Source organism: Notechis scutatus, chromosome 4 (assembly GCF_049901735.1).
Source record: "Notechis scutatus isolate UNSWTSFEM ecotype Mainland chromosome 4, rNotScu1.2, whole genome shotgun sequence".
Classification (NCBI taxonomy): domain Eukaryota; kingdom Metazoa; phylum Chordata; class Lepidosauria; order Squamata; family Elapidae; genus Notechis; species Notechis scutatus.
This window is the reverse complement of record NC_142012.1, coordinates 133,104,304-133,123,480: the sequence shown is the minus strand read 5'-3', so window position 1 is coordinate 133,123,480 and position 19,177 is coordinate 133,104,304. Positions and strand designations below refer to the sequence as shown.

The 19,177-nt window shown below is 33.9% G+C and overlaps 1 protein-coding gene across 12 annotated transcripts in view; it reads left to right on the top strand.

Moving 5' to 3' along the window:
- Positions 1 to 16,208, top strand: part of NMNAT3 (nicotinamide nucleotide adenylyltransferase 3) — a 34,568-nt gene extending 18,360 nt beyond the window's left edge. For 10 of the 12 annotated variants that reach the window (XM_087964997.1, XM_026664027.2, XM_087964995.1 and 7 more), the window contains 3 exons: positions 6,685 to 6,868; positions 9,657 to 9,766; positions 15,833 to 16,208. In XM_087964997.1, coding sequence (XP_087821123.1) covers positions 6,685 to 6,868; positions 9,657 to 9,766; positions 15,833 to 16,173 — 635 coding nt within the window. In that variant the 3' untranslated portion in view covers positions 16,174 to 16,208. Of the gene's footprint in view, positions 1 to 6,684; positions 6,869 to 9,656; positions 9,767 to 10,312; positions 10,762 to 15,832 lie in introns of those variants that run through there. The other 2 variants (XM_087965003.1, XM_087965002.1) reach the window with 2 other exon arrangements.
- The last annotated feature ends 2,969 nt before the right edge of the window (positions 16,209 to 19,177 follow it).

Sequence of the window (19,177 nt, the reverse complement as noted above, 5' to 3'; positions counted from 1 at the left end):
GAAAGCATCAGGAAATAGTTCACAAGCAATAGCAGTCAACGATGAGCAATCTAGAAATGTTGTTTTAATGATATACTGCTATATAAAGTCACTCACAGGCTTAGATTTCAAGGTTAACCAGGACCTTATAGTTTCAGTTTTGGGTGACAATGCAAATAGAGAACATATTGGTCTCTCTGTTAGTTGTGGAAATGGAAGATAATTATTAAAATGGTAGATAAGATTTAAAAGGGAGGCTCCCCCCCCCCACACACACACACAATGAATTACTTTTTAAAATTATTTTTTCATTCTTTTGTTGACTCTTATTGATGACACCTGGTAATTGAAGATTGTTCTAAAAATAGAACATGCAGCTATATATAATGAGATCCTTTCAGTGTTTAATGAAGAGCTTTCTATTTTCACTTTTGCCAATACTGGTCTCTTGTTATGGTGTTACAAGAAAAGATTGGTATCTAAATCATGTTTAAATATCTTGCTTTTTAAAATATTAAACATATATCTTTGCTGAAAATGGCTTTGTCTTGAAAAGAATAACTGAGTAAAGATCTCAGAAACTGCTAAGATCAAATGATAACGCTGGATGTCTTCCTGCCTAGATGACTTAAAATATTTTTTACTCAAAGTATAGAACCCTTTTTCTGTCTACGCAGAGCATTTTTATATATTTTTTTATTGAGGCAAAATAAGAGCTAGATGGAGCTATACAAAGTTCTTACAGATGTTTCATTCTATCTAATTCCCATGGGTAAACACAACAGGGTGCAAATGACATTGTCTTGAGGTTTATTAGATCTTTCATCCTGCAAAATAAGGGCTTGTATGGTCAAGTTCATGTATATTCTCTCTTAGAGTTTCCTTTGAATTTTATTTACTTTTAAGGCTAGAAAGAAAAAATTGATTCATATTACCATTTAACACAGTATTTCCTTCATCATCTCTAATTTCTGTTAAGGAACAAAAACTCAGTCATGTTAATAAAGTTCTGTTTTATTCATACCAATGGACAAATTTTATGAAATAATTTCTTAAGTATAATGGATAGGTCTGTATATTAGTGAATAATACATCCTACTGCATTTTATTATTAATAATGTGCAACCTTATTTATTTTCCATGCCTTATCATGCTTGTTTAAGTGTTTCTTTTTAGTGTGATTCAATTTATTGTTCTATGAATGACTCTTAGTACTGACTGATGCTGCTAAATATCTTTTGTCAATCTCTTATAGCTAACTCTCCACTCATGTGTTTCTCTGTACATTATTATCTTGCACCACTTGCTATGATTTAAAGATGTCAAAAATGATCTATGTATTTTACCTTTAATGAAATCTTTCTCTGTAGACTGAAATAATGGGAAGAATGTAGAATGCATTTGGAGAGAAAATACAGAAGTAAAGAGTTGTTCACCTCTTTACCAACTGAGATGGATGCTAAATGGATGGGTGTAGGTCTTCTAAGGCATGCTGAAGCTGAAAGTGTTGGATCTGGCAATATTCTATTTTTTAAAAAAATTCTTTCCTTCAATATACTCAGTCTTATGGAAGGAATAAATGATTACACAATATGCCACAACATCAGGGGTGGGATCCGACAGGGTTAACTACCGATACGGTGATTTACGAGGTTCGGTGATGTACAATGTGCTTCCCTGCACGCTGCGCACACCTGTAAATCGTCATCAACCTAGTGCCTGGACAGCTGAGCAGCGCTGTGTGCCAAGAAGCAGCCTTTGAAAAAGTACTTTTTTCCTGCTTTTTTAACTGCAGCTGTGCCTCTGAAGTTGCAAACACAGGAAATAAAGGTCAGGTAAGAGTCTGAGCAGGTGGGCAAAAACATCAGCAGACATAGAACTGGTTCTATGTCTGCTGCTCTTCAGAGCTACCGGTTCTACAGAGGTAGACAGAACCGGTAGAAATCCACCCCTGCACAGCATGTAATACTTCAAAATAAAATCTTATCAAGAGTAGTTAAATTCTTGACTATTTGCTGTTAATTTTTCTTTAATATTATATAGTTACAAATTAAATTAAGTTTTAGAGGCATCATTTGCAATGTAACATTTTTCAGATTCTTGTTCACATTGAGGTTTTTTTTGTTAAATTTCAAAGTTATGCATCTATGTAATTCATTACTACATCACTACCTTAATATCTAATTCAGTTAATTAAGAGTCATCTTAGAATGTTTAATATAGAGATACAAGAATGAATTTAGCTAGTGCTTGTCACATCCTGAAATGCTGTATATTTATATGAGCTCTTGTAAATATATTAACATATTGGCAGTGATTAGCAAATAAGGCCTACCAAACTCAGGCAGACACATAGTCACTCACATACAGACCTTATTTAGAATACTAAAATCATCAACATTTGATGATAATAGAAAATATTGTTACCCATAGAACTCCAAGAAACACTTAGATTCTTACCTTTTTGTTCCTTGTGTAGTATTTTTTACATGTGTGTATTGTAATCAAAAGAATGGCATATATCAGTAGATAGACATAAAAGGCTTTTCTAGCAACAAGATGTAGTTCTAATAGCAACCATATGCAAGATGTAGTTCTAATAGCAACCATATCTGTTTAATTCCTCAAACAGATGCTGAACATCTTTTTAGATTTTAGGTAACAGGAATGAAATAGTCCATGTGATACTATTTTCTTCCTAATTTTGCAAGGATTCCATTGTTGAGAATACTGTTACATTCTATTTAAACGAACAGCTATGTGAAGAAAATGCTTGATCACGGGTGCCAGGTTGGTGTTAGAATTTATTAATGTCATAGCAATTGCTGACAGGAGTTTATTTTTTATATCCCATTACAGAATGAATGAAACTTGAAAAAATTAAATACTGCATGGTAAGATATTGTCATGTAATCTAAAGAAAAGATTAGAGCTTTATTTTAATAATTCTCTTTAGTCTTGCGACAGTATCATCATCAAACTTCTGAAATGCAGAGGCTCCTGTAAACATAAATTTAAAACCCTTTATGTTGTGGTTATACTTGGATTAGCTTTCTTTAAAAAACTGCTTAATAATGGAAGGTTGCTCTCCAAAAATTGCATCTAAAGCTGCAATAGTATGCTGCTTTGTTTTATTATGTACTCCTTCCTCAAAAAAACCCCCATCATTAGACCCCAACTTTTCGAATATTTTCACCCTATCTCCAACCTTCCCATTTTAAGGGAAATTATGTGTGTTAATAACAGCCAGCTATACTTCTCTTTCTTTAGCTGACTAAGTAATGTTGTGGAGGTCCTGTCTCGGTGTCTGAAAACTGAGGTCTTCATAGGGAATAATTGAGCTCAGATCAACCCAAAAAAACTGAGCAGCTTTAAGTTTTAGGTCTTCTGGATCCAATCATTTTCCATCTTTAGTTCTGGATCACATAACTTCAGATAGAACTGGCATGCAAACTGGGGAATCATGAATTTTCAGCAGCTGTTGAAGGTCTTTTGAAAACTTTATAAAGTATACCAATGTATAGTACACCAATTTCACCCCTTCCTGTATTGAGAGGCATTGCATAAGGACACTCATGCTTATGAGTATATTATTGTTATATGCTATACATAGGACTACCGTTGAAGAACATCCAGAATTTGCAACTAGTATAAAATGCAATAATGTGAGAAATTATGGGCATTCCTCAATATATCCATATTACACTTTTGTTACATTAGCAGTATTGGTTCATAATAACTTTTGAGGTGCAATTCAAATGCTGGTTGTCACCAGTAAAACCATTCCAAAATGGCTATGATATTTGAGGGACTGCATCATTCCAATTGTTTCTAACAATATCATTAGATGCGTTTTGCTGGTCCTGTTGCTTGAAGAGTGTCATCTAGTGGGACTCAGGAAGCGTGTCTTCTGTGTTGTAGCACATGCTCTTTGAAACACTATTTGACTAGGAAAAATGTCATGGGGATTTGGAGGAGGTTGAACTGATGAGCTGTGTAATTTTGTTCTGATGGGTTTACCCTTAAATGTCATTGTTTCCTTTATTTCTGTTTCATGTGTTATCATTTTTTTGTTATAGGTTTTGTTATTGCTTGGCTACCTCAAATTGCTTCACAAGATGAGTAGCAAATATACATTTATGCTGCAGACTGGAACTCACTTTCTTAAGTATTATCTTTGAACTCAATGAGACTCTAGAAATGAAATTTGCATTGCCCATTCCTTCACGTTGTAAATCCTTCTTGGTCTTTTATGCAAAAGATCTGGTATTATTTGTAATAATTGCTTAATTATCTCCTTATTACTATTGCAACTTTTGTCCCATTACTATATTTGGTTTTCCCCCTGAACCAGGATAGTTTATTTAACAATGTTTTTACTTTTCTTTTTGCTATGTACCTGTATAGCTACCAATGCAGCCATAAATTAAACAGGTCAGGAAGCCCATGCTATCAATACTCAAAGAATATCAGCCCTTTGAGAAAACTGCTGGATAGCCTTTTTTTTTCTTGTATAGTTAATTTAGGATCTCTGTGTCCAAATGGAAGATAGCAAAATAGAAAACCAGGCGAGTGAGTTGGCACCATGCATTCCTGAATAGAATTTAATTAAGATGAGAAAAATGTGTTCAGTACTGGTAGTTCTCAACTAACAATGATAATTGGACCAATAACTTGGTTGTTAAGCAAAACAGTCGTAAGTTCAAAAACCATGAAAATGTACTGCTTAATGACATGGCGATCTGAATTGCCATTATTAAGTGAACATCAAATGGGTCATTAAACAAGGATGTCATGTGACTTCCAATCTCCTGCCAGCTTACCCATTGACTTTCTACAAGATCCAGTCATAACCATTACTTTTTCAGTGACCCAATGGTCATAACCATTACTTTTTCAGGGACCCAATGGTCACTGAATGAGTGAGTCATTAAATGAGCATTACTTTATTTTAAAATAAAGTACAACTTCAGTGACTTGATGGGAAGACAGCATATAAATATGTAAGTAAATAAGTTCAGGAATAGGTTTTGCCTCCTTAAAGACTCAAGTTGCATAGTATTTTCTCTAAAAATATTTTTCTTAATGGGTAGTGGTAGATTTCTCATCCATTCATAGTACCAAGTTGGATAGACTAATGTTAAGTAATAGGAGCATGCAAAGCAATCCAAACATGTTTTGCCATGTGTGTTAAATGTGACAAGAGGAACAAAGGAGCAAAAGCAAAGTGAGACGGACAAGGTCAGCTTTCCAAGTTGATATGTGAACATCTCAAAAGCTGCAGATACTTTAATGATTCAAGGAGGGATGGTTCATTTCTATAAATGTCAAAAAATAACTCTATAAATAAGTTTGGGGAAATCACTCTGACTCAAACAATATCACATTGTTTCTACATTGGTAGGAGGATCTGCTGTTTAAAGTCATGGAAGAAAAGTGGGCTTAAATCTAATATTTATTTTATTCCTTAGATAAAACTAAGGCAGACAAAACTAAGATAAAACTTAGATAAAACTAAGGCATAAAATAAATATTAGATTTAAGCCCACTTTTCTTCCATGACTTTAGAGATAAATCTAACTTGAAATGTAACTTCAGCTTAATTTGGGGAAACAGGAATATTATTTCAAAGAGTTTCATTTTCCTATATATTTTGCTGTTTATCCAATTTTATAGTTTATAACAAAAAAGGTGTCATTAAACACCACTGACTTTTATTCATCTGAATTATGAACTTTATCATTTGCCTTGAAGTAGACATTAATTAATTATATTCCAAAACATTCCTGGAGATTCTTGACTTTACCTTTTAATTAACATTGCCACTAATAGAGAGAGATGGCAGCACATAATATTAATTAAATTAGTCCCCTGTAGCTATTCACATATGGTCTAAAAATCTGTGATAATCACTTTTTTTCACTGGCTAACACTATTACGAAGATTTGCAGAAAACATTTTAAAGCACATGGCGCTGTTACTTTAGAAGTACAAGATTTTAACTTGCATTATACCAAGAAGCAAATAGTTATCAGATAAAGCATACATTAGATATGCTATCTTGAAGTTGTCCGTATAATTCTAGTACATATTTGAATTAATCATTAACCCAATCTTCAGTTATTCTAATCCTATATATTATAGATGAAAAATGTTTGCATTTGCAGACTTCTTTTTAGTAAAGTCTTCTTTTTAGTAAAGGGACAGGTTATGGCAAGATCCTTCTAAGGACACCTTCCTGTCCTAACAGATTAGATAGGGTAAGTGTGTTCCTAGTCCCTTCCTTAAATATTGCCTATTTGAGTATCAGAGGATCATGCCTTTTCCATGGCAGTCCATACCCAATGGAACACCCTTCTTCCTGAAGGTTGGCAGTCCCCTACTATTCTAGCCTTCCATAAATCACTTAAGACCTGCCTTTTCTCCCAAACGCTTGTTGGATAAGAGTGTTTTTGTGGTGAACTGCGGTTAAAGTTTATTAAGGTGCCAGATTTTTATTATTTGTCACACACACACACACACACACACACACACACACACACACACACGCCTGTCTGTCTGTCTAGCGGAAATAAATATTTATTTTCAATAGTTTAATTGCAGAAAAGAAGAAACAATCATTTTTATTGTTCACATATTAAAGAATTTATCTGTTACAAGAAACAGTATAAACATTGGATCATTTATATTTTTTTCTCTATCCAGGAAAGTACCATGTAACAGAAGGTATAATTTCACCAGTTAGTGACAACTATTGGAAGCAAGGATTGGTAGCAGCAAAGCATCGGGTCGCAATGGTTCGTCTTGCAGTTGAAACATCCGAATGGATCAGGGTGGATCCTTGGGAGAGTGAGCAAACTCAATGGACTGAGACTCTCATAGTACTAAGGTAATATTGATAGTGTCTGCTACTGATAGTGGGATTTAATCAAATATTTTAGTAAAAAGATATAATCCTCAAGCAAAGAAGGTAGCAAACTTTATTTTGTTTTATAGAATAAAACAGTTGTAAGTAGAGTCCTTTAATATATAGAAGAGAAGGATAAGGTAGACTAATAACTTTTATTTAACAATCCCTCTTCTTCCAATCAGACATTTACTTTTCATTTTTTTTTTAATTCTTATTACTTTCAGGGCTGACTATAAGGACATTTCCCTTGATACAAAAAAAAAAAAAAAAAGCTTAGGTACAGTACTGAGTTGCTACCATATCCAGGTCCCAAAACAGAAGATTGCACTGGAATTCCTTTGATTACTGAAAATGCAGGATTCTGTATATTCTCAGAATTTTTCATTCTAAATTTCTATAAGAAACTGTGTATGTCAATTATATATAACTTATACTCTGATAACAAGTATTTTTCTAGTTACTTGGCTTGCAAGCCTTGTTATTTTTTTCCTAGAACCATAACATATGTTTGCTTGGGGAAAAATGACTTGATTTTCACGCAGGAAATCTACTGCCGTCTATCATACTGCAGTCAGCACAAGGGAAGTCGTTTAATACAAGGCCTTTGAAAAGTTTTGACCTACTACACACCTTTTTAGAGGGGGGGGGGGGGGGGGGGGGGGGGGGGGGTTAGGGGGAAAAGAAAAAAAAAAAAAAAAAAAAAATAGGTATTAGTAATTTCATAATATTCCTGTCCAAAAAAAAAAACAACTCAACTGAACAATAAAAATAGCTGATTAACAAAATTAAAATCAATGTCAAAAAAATAAAAGAAATGGTACAAAATACACTAAGAGAATATAGTAAATAATGTGCATAGAATTCATTTTTTAGGTGCAGTGCAATTCCATGTAATAACAAAATGGTTTTGAAATAAGATTAAATTGTACATCAATTTACATTTTATATATGAAGTTATTCAAGATATAAAAGCATATTTTCCCAGATTAATTAGCCATTATTCCAGAAATGATGTTTTACATTCTTCAAATCTCAAATTGCATAGTATTTTTTTAAACAGGTGATACTAGATTTCTCATCCATTCATGATATCAAGTTAGACAGACTAAGCAATAGGGCTATGCAAAGTATTCAAAACATGTTTTGCCATATGTATTAAATGTAAACAGAGGAGCAAAGGGGTAATATATCAGTGATAAAAACATCTTATACCAATGTGGGAGTAATATTCAAAGGGAATTTAATATTGAATTTAATGTTATTTTTGATTGAAGTTCCCACTGTTCAATCTCTTACACAGTAATGAAATTTTAGATTCAGGTTGTAAGTCTAAATTGTGCCTAGCAAATATCATGGATTATAAGATTTCAAATTCTTCAATGTTGCACTCTTTCTATGTCAGTGACAATAACATATGTAGCCTTTCTTCATGGAATTAAAAACTGACTGGGTGTCCTTGGGCCAATCACTCTCATTCCAATTCACCCCACAGCATGGTTGTTGATGGGGAAATAGGGCAAAGAAAGAGGATTGATATGATCATTGGCTGGATTCTATTCTCAATGAAATGCAATCTTTGGAAAACCAGGCCTTTGTTTGTCACCTTAGAACCTCCAGACACTCTTTCAGGTAATAAGCTAGCTTATTAGAGACCATGATTGGAACAGGAGTGGTTATTTAAGAATCCATCTCATTTGGTTTTGTCTTCAGTCTTCCTGCTTTTGTCTTGACTTCAGTCTTTCTCTTGATTACACTGCATGAAACTCAGAAATTAAAAATGTTTAATGTTAGTTGCAATTAGTCATATACGGTAAAAAAGAGAGAGCAGGAGCTCCTACCAAGAATCTTGTAAATTCTAGAATAGAATGGGTTCAAATGAAGGCCTTTGAAAGTCTTCAATGGAAGCTTTTGTTTCATCATATATTTGTTTTCCATTCTCTCTACATGTTTTAAAAAGTAAGAAACAGCTGCATCGCTTTTTCCAGGTTTTTCATTATTAACATATTTTAGTACCCAAGTTACTGTTAATTTTAATGTACTCCTTGTGATACTCTATTTTTTTAAAAAAAAATTGTGAATAATCACTAGGGTAGCAAGTTGTGCAAGTTGTGTTAGAAATTAAATACATTAAAACACAGTAATGTTACAAAATGTTGAAATCATTAGAGGGACAAATAGTTTTCCTATTGCACTCCAGATCCTTATTCTTCCCAGAATAGATGGGAACAGAAATATCATTTTTTTAGTCGTTGCATTTTGGGAAGTCAGGCATTTAGGGCAACTCTTAGAATTTGTGAACTTCTCTTGCACTTTTTGGGTACAGTGTCAAAATTCCGCACAAAGTTTAATATGAACTGACAGATAGTTGGCACTTGGTTTAAATTGTAAGCATCTGTTAACAATTATTTAATGGTTTTAGGTGATTTCATTGCAGCATTTTAAGTAATATATAAACATGATTTTATTTATTTTGTTAAGAAATGATCCAACAAAATGCTATTTTTTGTCATCTATCGCTGAGGAGATTATATAAATAACAAATGGTCAATGGATATTCCAATTGAACAAGAGTGTGAAGTACTGTTTGCACACATCTTGCAATGAACAAAATTAATCTGGCAAATTATCCAACCCTGTCATTAAACTCTGACCTGAAGTTGGCAACAAGCCGATTGAATTTTAGAAAGTGCCAATAGAAGATAATTACAAAATGTATCCCTGAGATACCGACACAATTACCTTATACCGACACCTTTATTTTGTACAGGCATCATTACAAAGAGCTACTTAAAACACACAATATCAGAAAACTGTATAGAGAAAATACTTGGTCCAAAGAAGAAGAAGCTGACCCATCAATCAGATCATCAGTTACAGGTTTGTTTAATATAATTGTGTTGTAGGTCACAGAATATAGTCCTAGTGTATAGTACAGTCACCTTTTTCTTCTTTTTCATGGTTCACAATAGAAAACCAATGAAATAGAATAAAGAATATATAATAGTCCTTGAAGACTAAGCCAGATAATTAGAAGGTTATAACTGCATCAATTTGAAGGCTAAATAAACATTGTAATAACCAAATTATATTTTGCACTAGAGGCAAAAATACAATGTAAGAGATCAGTCGAATAATCATAAAATCAAGATAGTGACAAATGAAAGCTAATGTTCAAGTCACACAATGTCTGTCCTAGAATGCCTTCAAAGGCAGAGAATGGGTCTTTTGACAATTTTTGACCAAATTATAAAGTATAACTTCAGGTATTCTTTAATTTTCCTTGAAAAAAAAAGCTGCTCTTAGCTTAGGTTCTAAGAATAACCTGATTTCTTCGGAATAAAAATTGAAGGTCTGAATTCATCTGGCTAAGGAAAACACTCCATCTTTCGGTTTTTGAAACATAGTGTTGTGGTTCACCGGCAGCAGGTGTGGAGAGCGAAGACTCAGATGAGGGGCCTTCGTGTGATGCAGGGATGGGTCCAGGACTGTCAGAGAGTAGAGTGCTGCCTTCAGAGCTTATGGAGGCTGGCAACAGTGATGAAGAGGACCCCAAAGAGCCTGTGCCCAGTGCGCATGCGCTCAGGGCTGTTCGAAGGAAAGAAGCTGCAGCAGCACAAGCAACTCGAGAGTAAGGCTGCAAGGTGATGGTCCCTCCCTTAAGGGATAAAAGCCAGCCCTCAAAAGTGGGATTCTTTGCAGGAAGCAAATAAGTTCTTGCACTTCAAGTCTTGTGGAAATTCGGACTATCCTGGTTTGCATTTGGAAACTTTTGGTTTTGAATGTTTCCTTGCAATTTAATCTAGTGTTTTGGCAGCCTTGCACAACTTTGGCAAGGCTTGTTCTTATCTGGGACAATTAGTTTTAATAGCATTTTAATAGCAATGAACGGAATTCACAGAGAAGCATTAAAAAGGTTTTGCTTTTATTCTGTTTGGTTATTGTTTGCTTAGAACGAGGCTTGGATCAGAACACATATTCAGTAAACCTATTCAGTAGAAGAGAATTATGCTCTTCTATATTAAATAAAAGAAAATAAAAAAGTAACAGGAGCCAAACCTAAAAATGTAGGAGAAGCCCAACTTGTTTAAAATGTCTATATGGTTTGTCTATCCTTACTTTTACCAATTCAGTAGCTTGCATTTAGATTGTCTTCTTTAAAAGCTGGAGATTGTATGTACAGGTAAAGTAATTGTTGGGTATCAGACATATTTGAAAAATATTGGTAGAATCTTTCAGCATTGATCAGATTATGCAGAGTTCTACCCAACAATGCATTTTGCTAGCTGGAAAAGTTGGAATTGGGGTGTTGTAAAACTTCCCTAGATATGATACAGTCTTCAAAGTTAATTTCTGAGCCTATTGAGAAAATATTATTTCTACATTCTTAGTTTCACTTAGCTTCAGAATATTTCATTTATTTGCAGTTTGCCTTCACAAAGAAAAAAAACCCCTACCCAGGCATTTTTAAGGATTTTTATTGTTTTACATTTCTTTTTCTTTGAATTATTATTGTAGTTCTTCAATTAGTCTATTGTAGACTAATTAGGGTCATTAATTTAACATTATGTACATAGTTATTTCTTTAGGATGGATTCCTGTTTTAATTTCAACTCAGCCAAATAACATGTGTTGTTTCCTTGGTCTAAGAACTCTACCTTTTAGTAAGATCTTGTTAGGTGTTAACTCTAGTTGTTTCTTTAGTGCTGTTGGTAATATCTCCATTGTCTAACCTGGCTAACCTTCTGAAAAAGTCTTAGGGAGTGTTATAATAACTTTTGCACTATCAGTATTGATTCTGGTAACGCCAGTCAAAAGTGCACAAAAACAAAGGCTCAAGAGCTGGAGTATTATTATAGGCGCTTGACTTCAGCAAAAGCTGTTGTGAAAGTGCAAGATCGTTATTTAACAGTAGCTCTCAAAAATCGAAGGATATTATATGCTCACTTTTCTTCCTATTGAAGTTGATTCTTTTGTCAGCCTTTTTTGAAAAGCCTTTAGTGGTTCAGTTTTGGCTACATATCAATATCTGATTTTTTTTTTAAAGAGATCTCTATTTTTCTCACAAGTTTTATTCTGTGACTGTCAGGAAATACATATTTTCTCCATCACTTCATTTAATGTCACCTCTCAAAGTTCTTTGTTTTGTTTACTCAGGAAAAACCTGCCATACAGACTTTAGTATATATCCTTATTTATGCGTGTGGTGCTTCCTAATCTCCCCTTGCTGGTTTTGGATTTTTCCTTCTTTTTTAAAAAAAGAGATATTAGTACATTTTCAAAATATAAACCAAACCCAACTAATACGTTTAGTCCCAATGAATTCATTGCAATTGCAATTAAAAATCCATAACTACAGGATACCTTAGGCTAATATAACATGCAAGTTCTAAGGAGCCTTTCTAATAATGTTGTTTTGTGAAAACATCCTGCATGCAATTAAGTTTATAATTCTGAAGGATTAGATTCTGGCATTTCCATATAAAAGGTTAGCCAATGAATATTGCAAAAGGGTTCTAGAGAAGCCATGATGCATTATGGCCTAAGTGGACTAGTGACCTCTTGCAAGACAAAAAACTTCAAGCAAACTTTCCAGAAAATAGGAGCTTAACTCAATATTCATTTTATATAAATCACCTTTATCTCATTCTTCAGACAAAATGGTATAGCAGATATAGCAATAAAAATGACAGTCTTATGAAATAAAAAGTTAACTAACTACTTTAATGCCCCCCATCAAATATTTTTCTAAGCTTAACAGCTTTGGGCATCCACTGTAAAAAATAAGAGATGTCAATACCATAATGCCCTTATATAAATAAGTATTGAATATATATTTGGCATACTGGGTATAGCTCTAGTTGCCACACTTCAAAAATGGCTTAGTAGAGCTATAGAAAATTCAGAGAAGGGCAGCTAAGATAATGAAGGAGTAGCTTCCCTATGAGGAAAGGTTGCAACATTTGGGCAAATGAGAGGGAACATGATTAAGACATACAAAATTATGCATAGTGCAAATAAAGTAGATAAGGAAAAGCTGTTTTCCTCTTCCCAAAATAAAACCAATGAAAGTGGATCCTGGAATAATTGGGACAGACAAAAAAGAAATAATTTTGTGAAACAACATGTAGTTAAAATTTGAAATTCACTACCCAAGGTATCTGGTGCTGTCTACCAGAAACAATGGTTAGATTAGTTCATGAAAGCCATGGGGATCAATGGCTATTAGTCTTGATAGCAGTCTAATGGCCTCTGAAGGCCATCTGCTGGGGGACTAGTGGACTTTGTTGGCCACTTCGAAATCTGAATATAGACTTAGATGGACCAAGGGTCTGATCCTGAAAGTCATATATTCTTATAATAAAACAAAAAGAAGTTGGATAAGAAAAGAAACACCAGAACTTTTCATCACTTCAGTATCTTGATAAGGAGGGGAAACAGGAAGAGGGTGAAGATACTGATTTATTGCCTCCAGAAGTGAATATCAAATGAATTTAGTATCTGTGTGAAGAAGCCAGGACTGCAAATTCTAAATTGTAAAAGAATAGCAAAACAACAAACATTTATGACAATTCCTAAAGGAAAAAACAAAGCATATGCTAACTTATTGAAAAGTACAAAGCCAGTCCTGCAGGGACTGTTTTACAATTTACTGAACTGTGTCAAGCAAAAAGTGTGAAATATATTACTACCTGCCTTTATTACACATAAGCTAGGTTTCTATTCAGTGCTGTTTGCTCTTGTCTGTCAAGTAAGAAGTAAGAAACCTTGATAGGTAAGCTGGAAAAACAAATGAATGTAGACAAGATTATATAGGATGTGATTCCATTCCCAGATTATAGTTGCATTGGTACTAAAGAAAAGGGGTTGTAGGAAAGAATGACATTTTGATATAAGAATTTTTTCATAAGAGTGATCCCATACTTGGATCATGAATCCAAATACCACCATACTGATGATATTTCACAGAAAGTGAATAATTTTTGCTTGTGAGCTATTTAATAATTAGAAACACTGATAAAGTGTTTCGTGAAAGGTGTGTAGACTGCATGGTGAGATTATCTGATAGTTAAAGTTGTGGACATTATGTATCATCCAGAGACAGGTCTGGGTATTGTTGATAAAGAAGGATAGCTTGTCATTCCTATGGGTATCAGTGACCCTGAAAAAAATGTATTCAGATAGTTTTGGAAAACTGGGAAACAGATCAGGACAGTTCTGGAAAACAAAGTTAAGAGAGGCAGGCTGGGAGAAGTCAAGGCAAGCTAGAGACACAAAAGTTCAACACTAGTGCTGGGATGAAAAGGAAATAGCTTAGTGGGCTCTTTAGTGCAGCAGTTTTCAAAAATAGACTATTTGTATCACAGTAATAACAAGCTTTCTGGTTTCAGGTTTCTGAAATATGAGAAAGTGAAAAGAAGAGCATATAAACGTTAAAAGAAACTGCCTGAGATGTAAGATATAGTGAGCAGAATAAGTTATGGTATTGAATGTAAAGAATTCATGAAGGATCAATATTCCAATGGCAGTAAAGGAAAGGGGAATTCCAGTATACCAATGGCAGGCAGAGAAGGAAGGAAGGAGGGAAGGAAGTAAGGAGGGAGGGAGGGAAGGAAGGAAGGAAGGAAGGAAGGAAGGAAAGAAAAATTGATCTGTCAAAAATAAGATAAAAGATAAATAGCTGATTTGCTGTTACAATACAAGAAGAACAGAGAAAGAAGGAGCAGGAAGAGCACAGAGCCACCTTTGCCTGTCAATTAGTTTTCCTAAAAGTAAATGATGTCAGGCCATGAATAACAGGGAGCCACTTTGAACCCTCCTCCTTGCTGCCTTGAACCATCCTCCCCTCACACACAATAAACTATGTAAAAGCAGCAGCACTGCCACATTGCTAAGGCATGGTCAAGGTACTTCTGCTCCCACAGAAGTACCTTGATCATCAACATATTTTCCTCTCAGTTGAAGGATAGAAGGAAAGCACATTAACGTAGCTGTGAGGAATAAACAGTTTTATCAGAGGGGATGGAAAATTGCATAGACGTTTGGATAGCTCAGTTCAAATATGAGAGCTATCAGGGTAATAAAGAACCATTAGGAAAGGCAGTTAGAGAGCAGTTTCAAAGAAAACACCTTTCTACTTAGTAACAGATCAGGGTCAGGAAGTTGAGGAAATATTAGAAAATGAAAGGAAGAGCATTAAAAAGAAAGAACATTAAAAGAAAGTGCCTGAGATGTAAGATATAGTGAGCAGAATAAGAGTACGGTATTGAATGTAAAGAATTCATGAAAAGAGTACCTTAAGCTTTATGTCTACTGTTTTTTTTTTAAAGGAAAACATTAGAATACAAAGTACAGTACAACTAAGATTTGGTTGCTGCTCCTAAACCTTAACTTGGGATGAATATGTGGAAAGTTGGGTGTAGGAAAAGCAATGTACTTTAGTACCTTTTCCTAACTTTATGTCCTTGATTGTTTGTGAAATGACCTACTGATGTGCATCTAAGGCCTACTTGGAGAAGGGAGAGTGTCAATGTAATGACATGACACCTCTTCATTAGTGAATACCCTCTAATTAAATTACCTCTACTAATTAAAGTAGCTATTCTGCTACTAAGTAATTCTGTATATATGTAAAATTGTGTCCAATAAATGGGAAATGTCATTAGATTGTTCTTCATATATATTATTTGACCAGCACTGATGAAGATCCATTGAGAATGCATATTTTATGTGAGGAAAAGAGGTTTGGAGGTATAAAATTCTCATTTGAAACTTGAAATAGGAAAAATTAAGAAGGTCTTTGTAGCCATTTGGTTTTTGGAGAGTAAAAAGATTGGTGGATTGAGTTTTAATATTTGTTTATTCTTAAACAAAGACTGCATGTCAACAAAGAAAACAGACAATAAAATTAATATTTGTCACAATATACTCTCATTATTTTTGCAGTTGATCCAGAACTAAAACTTCTCTGTGGAGCTGATGTTTTGAAGACATTTCAAACACCTAACCTCTGGAAAACAGAACATATTATAGAAATAGTGGAAAGGTTTGGATTGGTCTGTGTTAGTCGTGCTGGCCATGATCCTTCCCAGTACATCACTAACTTAGAGTTTTTAAATAATTGCCAGCATAATATCCATTTAGTAAAAGAATGGGTTCTAAATGAAATCAGTGCTACGAGCATAAGGTGTGCCTTGCGCAAAGGACAAAGTGTGAAATACTTGGTTCCAGACTCTGTTATTTCTTATATTAAGCAACACAATATATATATGGAAAAGACTGAATGAAATAAATTAAAGGAAATCTGGTGTAGCCCTTTAAAGTGTTCGTGCTGTTTACTTCACTTAAAAAAAGATTTTGATAAGATTGGGTGAGTCCAGAGACAGGTAACATATCAGGAGAGATTGGACGAACGGAATATGTACAGCCTGGAAGACAGAAGGGAAAGTGGGAACATGATTGAAACCTTTAAAAATATTAAGGTTGTTCTAGAAGTAAATTTTTTCAATACAGGTAATCTTCAACTTACAACTTAAATTGAGCCCAAAATTTTTGTTGCTAAGTGAGACAGATGCTAAATGAGTTTTTTCCCCTTTTACAACCTTTGTTACCACAATTGTTAAGTGAATCGCAGTTAGTAACATGGTTGTCAAATGAATTTGACTTCCCCATAAACTTTGCTTGTTAGAAGTTCACAAAAGTTGATCATATATCCCAGGACACAGCAACTGTCATAAATATGAGTCCGTTGCCAAGCATCTGAATTCTGATCACGTGACTGTGGGGATGCTGCAATGATCATGAGCGAACAATAGTCTTAAGTCACATTTTTCAGTGCCGTTATAACTTTGAACAGTTGTAACTAAGAACTGTTTTAAGTTGAGGACTTCCTGTACTAAAGCAAACATCAAGAATATAGGGCATAACCTCAGACTAACAGGAGAAAAGTTCAGAAGTAATGTTAGAAAGTGTTACTTCACAGAAAGAGTAATGGAAGCTTGGAATCAACCTCCAGCAGAGATAATGGGTCAATCATTAGTAACTATGTTTAAACATGCTTGGGCTAAATACATGTTTATCATCTGACAAAAATTTTAAAAATAGAATAAAAATAATAAAATAAAAAATAACAGTTAAAATATTAAAAAGAAAGCGAACCCAGACAAACAAACAAAACACTCAAAGGGCAGACTCAGTGCACTACTGGGTCTTTTTCTGCCATCGGTTTTAGCTTTCAATAATTGGTTTGCTTTCTGTGGACAGAAATGTGTATGTGTATGCCTGCGTGCGTGCATGCATGTGTGTGAGAGACCTGTTGTAGATAATCATTTGGAAGAAATACACTAAATGCAAAATTTGCATACAACAATGCATGAACCATTCTAGAGATTGCATTTAAAACTGGATTTCCCCACTCTGCATAAACAAGATTCATGGCACATGCTGTTCATGTATTAAAATCAATAAATAAAGCTATTTTAATTTTACCTAATTTCATGATACTAAAACTTGAAAGTATTGGAGTCATGTGTACACATTGGAAACATGGTATTTTTAATGAAGCCTTGACCTAATTGAAATGTGGCAAAGTTGTTTAAGAATTTGTTAGTATAAAAAGTATTTCTGGAGAGGAAATCTGTTTCAACATTTTTAGTTAATATTTCAATGTGATTTTTTTAAATACATCTTGAATTATTTATCTAAACCTTTCATTATACCAAGTGCCATAATGTTCTTAATGCATCTATTTTAGTATTAAATTGTCAGCCACTGTCATGTTAGAGTAGAAGAAACAATTCTGCTTGTCAACACTGGATTTGTAAGGTTTACCTGATTACATTTATGCCACTGCATCATTCTAAACATTAAAGAAAAAAGCTACATAGTTTTTTGTTAATTACTTGGTATTATTTATGGGCATTTCACTCATCCTTCAAATAAATTCAAAGAAAATTAGTTCATTTTCAGAAATATAAGTATTTTAGCCATGAATACAAAGGTCAGAAGACATTCATGCTTATTTTTTTAATACAATCTAACATGATGCTCCATCTTACAGGCCTTCAAGAAGCTAATCAAGCAAAATGTTGCCTGAAACTTGAATATATGCTCCAACAGTGAAAGTTGGACTCCTCAGAGCCAATCAAAAATGTTGATTTGCTGAAGGGCATATTTCCTTTCAATGGTGGAATCAGCAAACTATGGAGAAATTTGTCCTTTCTTTGATTCTGATTGGTAGAAGCACAAACATTGCCTTAAGTAAGCAGGAGCTGGCATTTCTTTTCAAGCAGCAAACACACTTTTTATTGCTTTTTTCCTGTTCTTTCTCTTTTGACTTCCTGCTTAACAATAGGAAAACCATTTACAGAAACATTTTCAACCCCCTTATTAGGAGGAGACAACATCAGTCAAAATTCTGAAAGATACTTATTTTGCTATGCTGCTGTCTTCTGATGGCAGAATATAATTCAGGCTTAAAGAAATGTTGGTCTCTATACAATTTTATAAAAAAATATTTTGTATGCTAGTTGTTTCTGATAAAACATTCCTTTCCTCCAGAAACTAATTTCAATGCACTTTCTTAAAATAGCTAGTCTGAGCTGTGTCATTCTCAATTAGCATTCTTCTTTTTTTTAGGGTAAACAAAAAAAGTAAGAAAATGAATGAATACCTGATAAAGGAAGATTGCCTTTTCCAGGCAACTTTCAGGTACCCTATAGTTACAATATAGGACTTTGGCTAGTGAGGTCTAGATTCAGATTCTACATCTTTGAAGTTAATGGGTAACTGTTATTCTGAACATGTTAGACCATTTCTTTGTACTATTCTATCTCAAGATTGTCCTACAAGCATTTCATTTAAGAAGTTGTATCAACTCAGGGTGTGGGTGTGGGTATTAAAACCTAATAATTTAAGATTTAAATAAAAGGTATCAGAAATTCAATAAACCGTTTTGATATAACTGAGCTCAGTCTTGAAGACTTTTGGAATGAATACAGGAAATTAACGACACTTGATTTATCTTGATGTACTATAATTCATTAGAACTCAGATTATAACATTTTTCAAAGATCTCTTTATTTAGAGGCATAACAAATATTACAAATTAATTAATTAAATTAATTTAATCTTGAATTTATGTTACACTGGAAAGTATTTGTTCTATATTAGGATTGTTAAAATTTCCCTGCTGTATTTCTAAGTGATGAGAAGACTTTACAGTCTAATGTGATTCCCTTCAAGCAAGAGCATATTGTTGAATAATGCAGTACAACATGTATTTTTTCTTAC